Source organism: Taurulus bubalis (assembly GCF_910589615.1).
Source record: "Taurulus bubalis genome assembly, chromosome: 6".
Classification (NCBI taxonomy): domain Eukaryota; kingdom Metazoa; phylum Chordata; class Actinopteri; order Perciformes; family Cottidae; genus Taurulus; species Taurulus bubalis.
Window position 1 is genome coordinate 28656648 of NC_136594.1, and position 13193 is coordinate 28669840.

At 42.2% G+C, this 13193-nt stretch overlaps 1 protein-coding gene across 3 annotated transcripts in view; it reads right to left on the reverse strand.

Moving 5' to 3' along the window:
* The window catches only part of tenm3 (teneurin transmembrane protein 3), a 99693-nt gene that overhangs the window by 71773 nt on the left and 14727 nt on the right, over positions 1-13193 (reverse strand). For all 3 annotated transcript variants that reach the window (XM_079219282.1, XM_079219283.1, XM_079219281.1), the window contains exons 4-10: positions 12895-12978; positions 11491-11615; positions 9978-10212; positions 9509-9610; positions 9113-9307; positions 5680-5880; positions 3633-3818 (exon numbers count right to left, since the gene is read on the reverse strand). In XM_079219282.1, coding sequence (XP_079075408.1) covers positions 3633-3818; positions 5680-5880; positions 9113-9307; positions 9509-9610; positions 9978-10212; positions 11491-11615; positions 12895-12978 — 1128 coding nt within the window. The remainder of the gene's footprint in view (positions 1-3632; positions 3819-5679; positions 5881-9112; positions 9308-9508; positions 9611-9977; positions 10213-11490; positions 11616-12894; positions 12979-13193) is intronic.

Below are 13193 nucleotides of genomic sequence, written 5' to 3' on the forward strand. Positions count from 1 at the left end.
ACATCGATACAATGAACTGGATGCAATACCATGCAATATTGGACATTACATAAGAAGTCGTTGGCCAACTGATATGACTGCAACCATAAGATTCAGTACATGATGTGGGCCACCTGTTTATTTTCCATTGCCCCTGAGCAAGTATTATGAAGCCCCTTATCTAGAATAGTCCAATGAGGCTTAAATCAGCTAAATTGATTCAACACTGTCACAGTCCAATAGCCATTTGCTTTGCAATTGTGCAAATATGACTTACTTAAATAATTACACACATGTCCTGTCTACCGTATGACTGCCGTCTTTAGCTCAACAGTCGTAGAGCGAGTCAGATTATGACTTCACACACATGTGGAGTCTGGGGACAGGAAACCTAAGACTAAAGCAGAGCCAGGATTTAACGCTCTCTACTTTCACTATCGTCTGTGCTTCCCCTGAGCGTGTCTTCTAAAAGACAACGCGTGTCTTCACCATCCAGAGCCACTAAGAATGTCAAACATACAAGGGAATAAGTGGAACGTTAACGACGCAATATCTTTTCTTTTTGGAAACAGTTCTGATTTGTGTTACATTTACCATTTGTTTGTGACCCAGCTTCAACATGACAGAAACTGGATCGCTACATTGTTTATAGATGTTCACTGCAGCCGTACAGAAACCTAAAATATAAGTCATCAATGTAAAACTAATTCGCAATTGTAATTTGTCATTCTGAGCTGTACAAAATAAACTGAATTGAATAATGAAATGAGAAAAAGCCAGAAAGCTCATGTTGGAGGTGAGCACTCAAGAGATGCAGCGCTCCAACACTGACGTTGGATCAGTCGCCCCTACAAACTGCTCATGTGTTCAAGACCTGATGAGGATGAACCACTTCAGATGCATCTCTTTGTCCCGGAATTGGAAAACTAAAAAAGTCAAGCAGCTTCTGAGGAACCAGTGGACAACATACAGAGAGAAATCAATTCATCCCATTCAACAAGCTGCAAAGTAATTCATCCATGAATGTAAGTGTGCAATCCAATATGCAAAATAAAATAAAGCCAATGTATTTTGCTCAGGACATTACTAAAATCCTGAAATGTTGCGAGCAACAGTAGAAGTACATTTATCAGAGCTGGCAAAATGATAGAGGGGGAAACATAATACATTCAAGATATTCAAAGCCAAAAGGTCTGAATAGGTAAGTACATAAAATAAGCACTGACACAGCCACAGCTCCACAGAACAGGAAGAGAAAAGCCAAAGAAGAGGGGATGATGAAGAACAGCTGGTGATGAGCAGAAGAAGAGAAAAGAGCACAGTACCTTTTACTCTAATGTCCGGGTTGTGAGCTTTGAGAAGAAAGGACAAAAGCAAAGGAAGAAAAGAGATGGACAGGAAGAGCATTTAGTCCAGAAGAACAGGCAGTAGAACGGTCAACACATCTAGCATCAGGGTCACAACCAAGCCAACCCATGAAGGAAGGCAGAGGTACATCAGAGCAAAGAGAGGAAGAGGAAGAGAGACAGAAACAAACTCAACGTCATACTCTGAGAAGCTCAGTAACACAAGTTTTCTGTTAGTTTCCTCTTAAACGTGGAACTGCTCTGTCTTTACGGGGAAAACAACATACACATGATGTAAGCTGGGATATTCCATGCTGAAATATAAATACATGAATGAATATGGAAATCTACAATGTGGTGACAGTGAATGTGTGTAAATGTGATGTTGGATAGAGGACAGTGTGAATCCTCTCTCCAGCCGGCCAAGCCTTCCTCATCTCACTGCTGAACTGTGACCACACAACAGGAAGTCCATACTGTAGTACCAAGCAAAATAAGTATGTGTGTATATATTTTATTTGATTTCTCAGTTTATTTGTATTGTACAGATTGGTTTCATTGTTAACTGGTACCTTCTTGCGGTGTTGGGCTCACTGTTCAGCTTTCTCTTGTTTTATTGCCGACATGAGATGATCAGCTATGACGGAAATGGTAACATAGATGTGCCAGGGGAATTTCAAAATAAAAGCGTATCTTAAATATGATGATATGACTATTTTTTCACTTTGCATGGATGCCATTGGATACTTGATCATTTAATCGACATATCAATCCAGATCAATGTTATTGTTATCGTATAACTATTCTTAATAATTGTTTCATTATTCTGTAAAAATCTTCTCTGGGCAAAATCTATTTCAATATGATCATGTGAAACATCAATCTCCTTTTTGTGCGTCTGTGAGCATCCCACTGACACTCCATGCTCAGCAGCAAACAGCCCAGACTGAAAGGGTTCACTTGAGAGACCAGCATGCACCTTGTCTGCCTGCACGAGACACACCCACTCCCCCTACCAGCAGGGGGCAGTAGTCCGTTTGCTCGTGTACAAGGCCTTGTGATAATACATGAAGCCAAGCAGCGGGGCATTTTCACACCACTCTCCCTCGCCACTGAGTTTCATTGCCGATGTCTGTGTCGTGGACATGTTTGCGTATTGAGATGATCAGATGAGATGAGCTTTCTGTTCCAGTGGGGCAGAAACTTGGGCCACAGCGCTCACCACCGGCCCAGCAATGGCTGCCGGAGGTTTGTCCAACGCACTGGAAGCGTATGACGCACATGTTTTAAACTACAACTATTGTTTTAATGCCAAACACACACCAACAGCACCATGAGGCGAGCCAAACTGCTGCTCCATTGTTGTTGCTGTCTGCAGGAAGGTGTCTTCAGCCAAAGATTGTTCATGAGTAAAAGAAGTCTGTGACGTATATTTCACATTATCCAGTTAGATATGCATCTAGTATTCATCATATCAATAATTTAATCTTATCTACTTTGTAGTTTTAAATCAGGACATTCATTATTCAGTTCAAGTAAAACAAATTAAGGGGTTTTATAACATTCCAAATATTGCCTAAGTTGGGACTTGTTCTCATTTCCAATGCCTGCAGGTCACCTAAGGAGCATCGCTCCTCTTTCAGTGCGATTGGGCCTCAAGAGTCAGATATTCTCCTCAAGAGTCAGATATTCTCCTCAGGAGTCAGATATTCTACTCAAGACTAAACCAAGCTAAAGAGAGTGACTATGGGACTCCAAATGCATGTCATGTTAGTCTTTATTAGAATCACAATGTATTGATCACAGCAACCTGCATACAGGCTCTCATCCCTACATACATTGATACGTATGAACAAGGACTGGAATGTCCTCCCGGCAGCGTGGCTGACCGAGCTCGTGGTCTCATAACAACACAAATGGACATCCGTATAATTAGCAGCAACAGCTGTGAAGACAAGAGAGCCGCCCACCCACCAACTCTTCTTCTGTGTCGTGATGTGTGACTGTTTCACTGCGTCCTACTGGGAACCTTGTAAGTAAGTCATGAAGTCATGCCAGATTACTGGAGAACGTTACAGTCTTTTCACCAAATGTACTCTCATGTCTGCACAGAGAACATGTGTATGTGCTTCTCCAGACATGTGAAACCAGTGACCAGCAAAACGCCTGCATGTGGAAGTATGAATCCCATGTTTGTGCATCTGAGGAACGTCTTAGTCTTCACGTTCCCTTCTTACACTTTTCCTGTAATGTGTGTGTGTGTGTGTGTGTTGTGTGTGTGTGTGTGTGTGTGTGTGATCCACTCACCTATATTGCAGTGCTCCCCTGTCCATCCCTGGTCACACTCACACTTGCCCTCCTTGCACACCCCGTTCTTGCTGCACAGAGGGTGGCAGGCCTTCTGGTCGCACAGCGTTCCCGTCCAGCCCTCCTCGCAGCGACACACCCCGCCGTAGCAGACGCCATGGCTGCCGCAGTTCACCTCACACACCTCTGTTGGAGAGACACAAAGACATATTAATACGTGGACTCACAATGCTGACCGCTTTTATACTGCATTTGTTCGTGGCACGTCAATAATGTACTTCAGCAAATGTGGTTTAAGGCACTAAGAATTATCATAAAAAATACAGTTAGAATGCATTCAGTGAATATGTGTCTGGTTTGTACCGATCTGTGTTGTGAGTGTGTTCAAAGGTCAAGAACATGCCAGAGCCAACGGTGTATTTGTGTGTGTTTCCTCAAGCGACAGCACTTAATTGGAGGTGTGTTTAATGGTTTTAACGAGACGATACTCTGCGTAACAGCCGACGGCAACACAAACAGAGACAACGTGAACTCACACACATCGTCTTTGTTTTTCATGTCAAGCCATCTGTTCCTGATCGGCATTCCTCCTCCAGCTTTTACTATCTTACCTCTTTGTCTGCATCCTCTCTCCCTCTCTCTCTCTCTCCCTCCCTCTCTCTCATTCTCCCTCTCTCTCTCTCTCTCTTTACAGCACCATCAAATCGGAGCCTGTCTTCACCAGAAAAAGGACGACATTGGTATATTTATCAAAAAGACAAAATAACATCTTCTGCTTGTGTAGATTATGACTCGTGTCTGTTAGGAGCCAAGACAATAATATTAATACTAATAAAAGCATGTTATTGTATATTACATATTGTAAAAAGTAAATGTGTCCTGTTTCATGCTTTAAGTCAGCATTGACCACAATATGTTCACAACCTAAATAAAGTTCCTAAATATGATCATAATCATCCTCATTGCTTTAGCTGCCAGACGCAGATCTTGTAGGGGAAACAACTCATTTTAGAAATCTATGTTTTGCAAGTAACATTCAATATGATTGTTTCCTATTTAAAGAAATGTGATTCAGGTCTAATGTTTCCCACGAAGCTGTTTGCTTTTCCCAGTGCGGAGAGACGGGTCGTGCGTTGGGAGCAGAGCAGAACACTTGAGTCTCCAAGAGGACGTTCCCTTTTGGTTCCTCCTCTCTCTCAGTGATTGAGTCAACATGTGTCTGGTTTTATCTTCCTCACTTATCCACAAAGACCATGAAAAATGTGTCTGTGCTACTTTTTCCCAGATTGCCCAGATTCTTGTACTCTGACTCCTTCCACTGTCAAGAGACGGCTCTTTTATGTGCAGCTACTGCAAACCCCCGCTGCAGGGTGTCCAGCACTCTGCAAGTCATCTTGAGACCATCGCTCTTCTATTCCAGTTTCTCTTCATTGGCCGCCAAAGAATTGATTTGGAGATGCTGCTGATTTCACTGGCCTGAATGCGGTTTAGCCTCCAGCTATGCCATGACCTCGCTCCTCCTCTCAAGTCCATGAGTGATATCCTCAGGCAAGCTCCTGGCTCTTTCAAACTCCTGGCTAACTCCTAAAGGTGAACATGTTTTTGCCATCAGGGTAGCCGAGCTGCAGAAGAGTACACTGCCTCCTAAACTAATGCGTGAAATCACTCCTCAGAATTATGTTTGCAGGTACTGGTTATGCATATCCATCTTATTCACCTTTTGCCTTGCTGGTTGTTTTACAGAATATGTATCCCATCTTTTTCACCTGTTCCTAGGGGCTCACATCTCTAACACTGTTATCTTAATTATGTTCTGCTCTGTAATTGCTTTTTTGTTTTAATTTGATGCAGATCAAGCTCATCTTTATCTTCCCTGAATGATTCCGCAGAGCACTTTATTAACTCTGTAAAGCTTGGTGAGATGCTGCTTTCACAAATGAAGTCTATTCTTTTTGTAGCTTGTGTAAGTGATGAGGCGGGAAAGATGGACAGAAACATTTACATCCGACAGATTGTCTAACCGCGGGACATTAAACGTGACACACACCTAAGGAGCAGTCGGCCCCGGTCCAGTTCTTGTCGCAGGTACAGGTGCTGGTCTCTGCGTTGTGGGTGCCGTGACCCGAACACTGGTCGGGACACATGGCCTTTGCGATCTCGCAGCTGGCTCCGCCCCAGCCGAGCTGACAGTGACACTCCCCATGAATACACACGCCATGGGCCGAACAGCTGGGGTCGATGCAGTCCACTGGAGAGACACAGAGGGGCGGTGAATACCATATAGTCAACACATGTTTACGTTTTCTACAGTTTTGTAGACTTTAGGGAATCAAACCTATCAAGGACTGTTGTCAAGACCACTTAAAGGGACAGTTCAGCTATTTTGAAGTGGGGTTGTATGAGGTATGCATCCATGGTCAGTATTACCTGCAGTAGATGACAGGTGTTACCGCATGGAGCGAAGCAAAGTGCTGCTGCGGACCGGGTCAGCAGCAGCACTTATTTTAGACACCTATACAAATAAATATTTGTTTAAGTATGCACTATATTTAGAATATTTTGCCATTTCAACTTGCCGTCAGACAGCTGTTTCCGTTGTATCCATCTATCCTCTCGCCAAAGCCACCAGACACCATTGAAAAAGAACTGCTTTGGCAAGAGCATAGGTAATGGACTCAGCTCCCCGTCATCAACATAGATCGCATAGCTGCAGTGTCTCACGGCAAGGAAGACCAGCGAAAACATTTTAAATAGCAGACACTTAAACTGATATTGCTTTTTTCCCTTGAGGCGTCATAATGATGTCATGTTGCTTCCCTCGTCCACAGCCGTGACTCCGTCTGTTTCTCCAAACCGGGTGCTTCCCCCTGACGATGGATACGCGCCTCATCAAACCCACTTCCAAACATCCAGACTGGCCCTTTAAGACCAAGAGGGTTTAGTATGGCTCCACTGGAATTCTATTATATGCAGTACGGTTACAGCTTTGAAACCATAGAGCATAATGATGTCATTAATCTGTTGAAAATGAATGAGGGAAACATTTAATGGAAATGTTTACATCCTTGTGTCAGCTAGCTACTCCTTACTTAAGGGGATTGCACTAAGTCCCTTTAGACCACAGTATTTCTATAATAAAATAAATAAATAAAACCTTCCTCCGGCCCTGTGTGTCTGATACAACTGGACGAAGATCTGATTCAAAACAAGATGAAATCACAACAACATCTGTGGTCAGTCAGACAGATTTCAGCCGCCTTCACAGGGTTAAAGAAACAGCTCCAGTCTGTTAGATCCGACCTCTAGTTTACCTCCTTTGGTTTATGTGTTTGTAGAAACGTGTGTGTATCTGCATTGTATGCTATCCTTTGTCAAATAGGCTAAGCCTTTATAACTATAATTCAGACACAATATCGTGTCTTCTGATATTGGTGTCAATCTGTTAAAACATAGATAAAATAATAAAGCCATCCATCCAGATCCATTGAAAGTGCCACTTGAAGGTTACCTTAGAGTCTAGACATTACCAGTACCATAGGGAGTGGGGAGCTGCATATTCTATAACATTATATTAATAGAACAACATATAATATAACGTGTTCTGACTTTGTTCATCAGCTTGTTGCTGCCTGCCTGCTGTCTGGTGCAGTGCAGGTTGCAGCCAGTGTTTATAATATCATCACCTTCCTAAAATGATGGCCGAAGTCATTTCTTGACAAAAAATATTTTCTTGCCTAAATCATCTCCTCGTGATACACCTCTGGTAAAATCTTCTACATGCTCAGGTGAACAGGTCATGTGATTCTACCCCTGTAGTATAGCTGTGTCAAGAGTGTGACTCAAAACATTTTATTTTGCCTAAGTCACAAGACAATGGGACTTTTTACAACTGTACAAGCTTTTCAAGATGGCATTTTGAAGCTAGCATTTAAGCTAGCAATTTAGTTAACATTTCTGTCAATGAAAATCTCACTGGAACATAATACTAGTAATCATAACATAACTTGACCGGTATTACAGTATGCCTGTGGTTCAGTGTCTAGAGGCAGCTTGTGCACTTCATTACATTTGGTCAAGTTTTTTGTGTTTTCTGTTTTTATTATTTTAGGAAGGGGACGATATGCATTTGTTTCAGGGAGCCTGCAGATGAACTGCAGCCAAACAAAGTCATCATTGTTCTGACGCTGACTCGGACCTGGACCGTCCTCCTGCATAGGCTGCCCACCAGCGCCTCACACACACACACACACACACACACACACACACACACACACACACACACACACACACACACACACACACACACACACTCACTCTTTACAGCTATTTGACTGTAATATGTCATCATGGAAATCCGTTGTTCAGGGGAAATTCTCTCACTCTCTCCTTCGTTGTACTCACTCACAAAGGATTAGTGTGATGGATGATTGAACTAATCTGAAACTAATCTGGTTACCGTCCCTTGTAATTTGTATTTGCATTTTTTAATGAGTGTGTATGTATATGCAGCGTGTGCAGTGCACACCTTTGGGTTTACATTTGTACACACTGGATGTGAAAGTGTGTGCCCGTGTGTGTGTGTGTGTGTGTGTGTGTGTGTGTGTGTGTGTGTGTGTGTGTGTCAAACCAGCGAATAGTAGATTAGTATTGATCAATTCAGATTAAATTAGTGTCCAGCTCGTAGCCTACTTTAGCCAACTACCTGTCAGCAGCTTGACAGTAGCCATGCATGTGTATCTGTGTGCGAAAAAGAGATTAGAGTAAATTAATTGAACCTTGTGGTCGTGCTGTTTTAACAAACTAGCTGTCAGCAGCTGCACTTCAGGGACTCTTAGCTCACACCTACATGTGGGATTATTAGATTGCAAACCTACAGAACATGGCATGTACCTGTGACAGGTAAATGTTATACATGGAAAGATCATTACATGAGGTGGATTACAAAACCTGCAGGTTTTTTTGCCTCACTTGCCTCATTATTCATCCAGATATGGAAACATGTTCATATTTCACAGAGAGCATGTTACATATAAACATGGAGAACGAACACATGTGATATTTTGGCACAGCAGCTGCACTAACGAAGGAACAATCACGTGTCTTCTTTACATCTTCCAAAATACTGCTATTACATATATAAATGTTAATGTTTAATTATCCACTTAATAAAAAATGGCATTCATTTAGTGTCCTCTCAATAATGTCGGTTAAATAGATGTGAAAACGGATTATTATTCTATTATAACAAATTGCATGGATGTTTCTATTTCAAAAATAAATGTCATTGTAGCAATAAATGTGTGGTAAATCAATTATTTATGTTGACATTTAATTATGTAGTAATGTCTTCACCAAATTCCAGCATGCCAAAGATGGAAAACCATGCAGAGCAGTGTCAAAATGTCCCAGAGCAAGAACCAATGACATCACATGTAACTAGTGTACCTTTTGGGTTTGTCCTTGTTGGAAATTAGTCTTACCTTCCTCACAGTTGTCTCCCTTATAACCAGTGTTGCAGATGCAGGCGCCCATGATGCAGATGCCGTGTCCTCCACAGTGGATGTCGATGCACTGGTTGGCTGGCACGTCGCACTCAGTGCCTTTCCAGCCGCTGTAGCACTGGCAGCGGCCACGCGAGTACTGGCCATTGCCGCTGCACAGCACCGGGCAGGCAGCTGCAGAGCAGGCCAGGGATCATGAGACATGCCGGCTCATAGACCCGTAAAGTCAGACACCGAGTGCACTGGAGCTCACACATTTGTGCAGAGTCTTAACATTTCACAAATAACTATGACCACGCTCATTGATTCTATCTCCCAACAATTACTGGCTCTCTATGGGTGGCTGAGTATTTGTATTTGTGTGTGTCTGTTTACCTCGAGAGCAGTCAGGCCCCAGGAACCCTGGGAAACAGTGGCATACTCCTGAGAGACAATCTCCGTTTCCATGGCAATTCTGAGGACACTCCATAATCGACTCTGATTGAGAAAGAGAGAGGTGGTTTAAAGGTGTAAGTTAATTGGGTGGCTGGATATGCAACTGTACATCTTTAAACATAAACACACATACTGTACATTTCTCACACACACACACACACACACACCGTTGCTGGCTCTCTGCCGTACCTAACTGGCCCATTTCCTGCACATTCTCACACGCAGAAAAAAAGAAGAAGAAACATTGGCAGAAATTTCAAATGTTTCCAGAATTTCCTATTTTAACGATAACTAGCGAATACAATTATAGAAATGATTGTATTTGAATCATGTATGATGATCTGAATACTACTACTAGAAGCCTTCCAGCCCCTGACTCAAGCATGCTCTCTTTGTGTGAGTCTCTCACCTATGACGATGGTGTTGTAACAGACTTGCTCTGTGTTGCGTCCGTCGTTGTAAAACGCCAGGTGCCAGATCCCCGTGTCCAGGTACTGGATGAAGCCGGCCTCGTGCACGTTCACGGAGCGCGTGCGCCGGGCTCCTCCTCCAGACTCCTCCTCGTGTCCGGCGTCCGCGTCACTGAGCGCTCGTTTGTCTTTGGAGATGAGGCGACTACCGTCCAGTAGCTCCACGAAGTCGTACTGGAAGACAACAAAATATATTTTTCTCAGTACAAGAATATTTAACATAATTCCTAGAATTCTTGATGTTTTAGAAAAGGCAAAGCTTCTGTTAGCTACGTCTTTCATTTGACATACATGACATGGATGATACTTAATTGATTCAGTCTACGTGTTGATAGTTTGCCTCTGTTTGAATCTTCTAATCACAAACTTAGATTAATACACAGGTCACAGTGACCTTTGGTCCTTGTCCGCCTAATTCTTATCCGTTCATCTTTGAGTCCAAGCGGACCGGTGGAACAAATCCCTTCTAGCGTTCCTGAGGAATCTCCTTCACGTTTGGGGAAAGGGGTCGGCCTTGAGGTCACAGTGACCTCCATCTTTGGTCTTTTACTTCATCTTTGAGTCCAAGTGGACATTAGTGTCAAATCTGAAAAACATCCTTCCAGGCGTTCCAGAGAGATCACGTTCATGAGAGGTGCGGACGGACAGACGACCTTAAAACATAATGCCGGCGTGGAGCCATAAAAGAGAGAACTTAGATGGATTAAGGTTATGACAAGGACACACACACACACACACACACACACACACACAGTCGATTATCTGAGTGCTAACATTGAGCTGTGATAGGGGTGGCATTGTATGAAGCTGTCTTTTACAGATAAGTGGATTAGTCCCTTGATAGAAGACTTGATTCATCAAACAGAGATGTAAGTGTAGTCAAAGGGTAGTTTAGGTTTGTAAGAAGCTTATCTGCTTCATTATTAACCAAGAATCCATGAAACACTTGACCTAGACTCACTGCAAAAGGGATTAATGTTTTTGACATTTTGGGAGGCAGAGTGTTATGTATCACTTATGGTATTTGTTAAAAGTAGAAAGGCCAGAGTGTTCTGGGTGATTGGGGCAGACGTTCTTAAACACTATGTCAGCGGCACCAAATAATGGTGGCTACTGATCTGATGAGATAAGATTTCTTTCTGGGGACACAGATGAAAACACATCCTGCTGCTGGTTAATCCCATCTTCAACACAGGGTTGTGTTCAGCAGTGGACTATCATACTGTTCTCCATGTGGTTATGTTCTTGTTTGCTGTATGTAAAGCACTTTGCTAGATATTCATTTATTCATCCATGTTGAGTTCATTTAGAAAAGACGCTAGGCCTGTTACAAGTGTACATTGCCACGTCTGACACTAGCGGGGTAACTAGAACATGATATTTGAAGCGTGGGCTCGTTGACTTAGCACATGATTGTATGTGCATGCACATGAATGTGTTTGTGTAACCAACCTGTGTGTGTGAGGCCGGCAGGCCTTTGCGTCCGTACACTCCGACAAGAGCGTCTTTCTGGACGGAGATGTTGAATTTCAAAAACTGCGGTTGGTCAATATATAGCTGAGACCTCCAAAACACACCTTGAATAAAGAACAACAACAAACCAGCTTTAAATATTTAAACACTTCTTCATACGTGTTCAGAAAATACCGTCTGCATACCACATACATCAATATGAACACAACAATACAATATACAAGTCATGGATACCCTTTCATTATCATTATATCATCAATTATTATTATCAACATGTCCTTCTTTGCCGCTGTGTTGACCTTATTTTATATTTTTCTTATACTATTAGCATTTATCTCCTTTTTTGTATTCTTAATTTTAATTACAATTTGTACCTTAAGTTTAAGTTATTGTAATTCTGTGTGGAAGGAGGACCTAGCAAAGTAACTGTCCGTTAACTGTGCATATGACAATAAAATATCTTGCATAAATTATTCATCTCCTGGAACTGCTCACATGATGCAGTACACTGACTCAGAGTTATTTAGAAGTACAGGACGCCCCATGCTTAAAAACATTAGAATGAATTCTATTGCAATTAGCTAAATATTTAATCTTTAAAACCACTTAATGATTATTTAGAGAGGCTCAAAAAGTATGTAAACGATAATGACATAATAAGTAAGGGATAATGTACGGCCAGCTGGTCATTATTGCAAAAGGAAGCCCGACAGGATGAGCAGGACCCTGATGGCTACTTACTAAAGAAATCAATAATTTGTCTAAACATATTGATCAAAAAATGTTCATTCATTGCTCCCAACAAAAAAAGCCCTGTAGCTTAAACTGCATCCATAGCAACGGCCTGTTATCCATAGCAGCTGTTTGCTGTAGAAACACAACAGACCGTCGAATGCTGCAATCGGCTAATCAGAAGTGAATGTTTCACTAAGCGGTGTATTAGAAAACAATAGTCAGCCTCCAACATGCTTTAAATGTCCAGGATGAACTGGTTGGCGCTATAGAATAGCCTCCCTTCATTTCCACCTTTTTAATGATCCGGAAATATGGTTTTGTTTACAATATGTCCAACCATACCAAATTATGAACTATCTTAATACAAAAATGTGTTTGAGGATTGTAGTTAACATTTATGGTAGCCCAATATTCAATTAACACATTCAGACTAATGTAAATGAGGGAGACACAAGAAGTGTAACACAATACAACTCAACAACCTGCAGCCTCAAAGGGATCATGCAGTGAATGACACCTATTGCAGGACTGTGGGATTCAACTGAATTAGCTTTAAACACTGGAAGTTTAGTGTGTTATGCGTTCGTGAGTGCATCTTGTTGTGTGTGATTTTACATGTTGATCACGACATGTGTGTGTGAGCCTTACCTGGTGGGACATCTTGTATGGCTCGTCTCCCCACATCCACCTCCCCTGTGTCTATGGTACTGTTCTCTAGAAGAAACATTTTACCTGCAGAGAAAAAACAAACAAATGTAAACCACAGTCTTGAGACAAGTGTCCTTCAACTAAAACCTGCCCCTTGGTGCTACTCCGTCAAGCTGTCAGCGCTAACGTTACCGTGGAGCCCACACTGTCACTAACTTCACTTCCGGAAGAAATGTCATCCATTTGTTGGGAAAATGTAAAAGCGATTTCAAAGAGAGGACAGAAGGGTCCACATATGT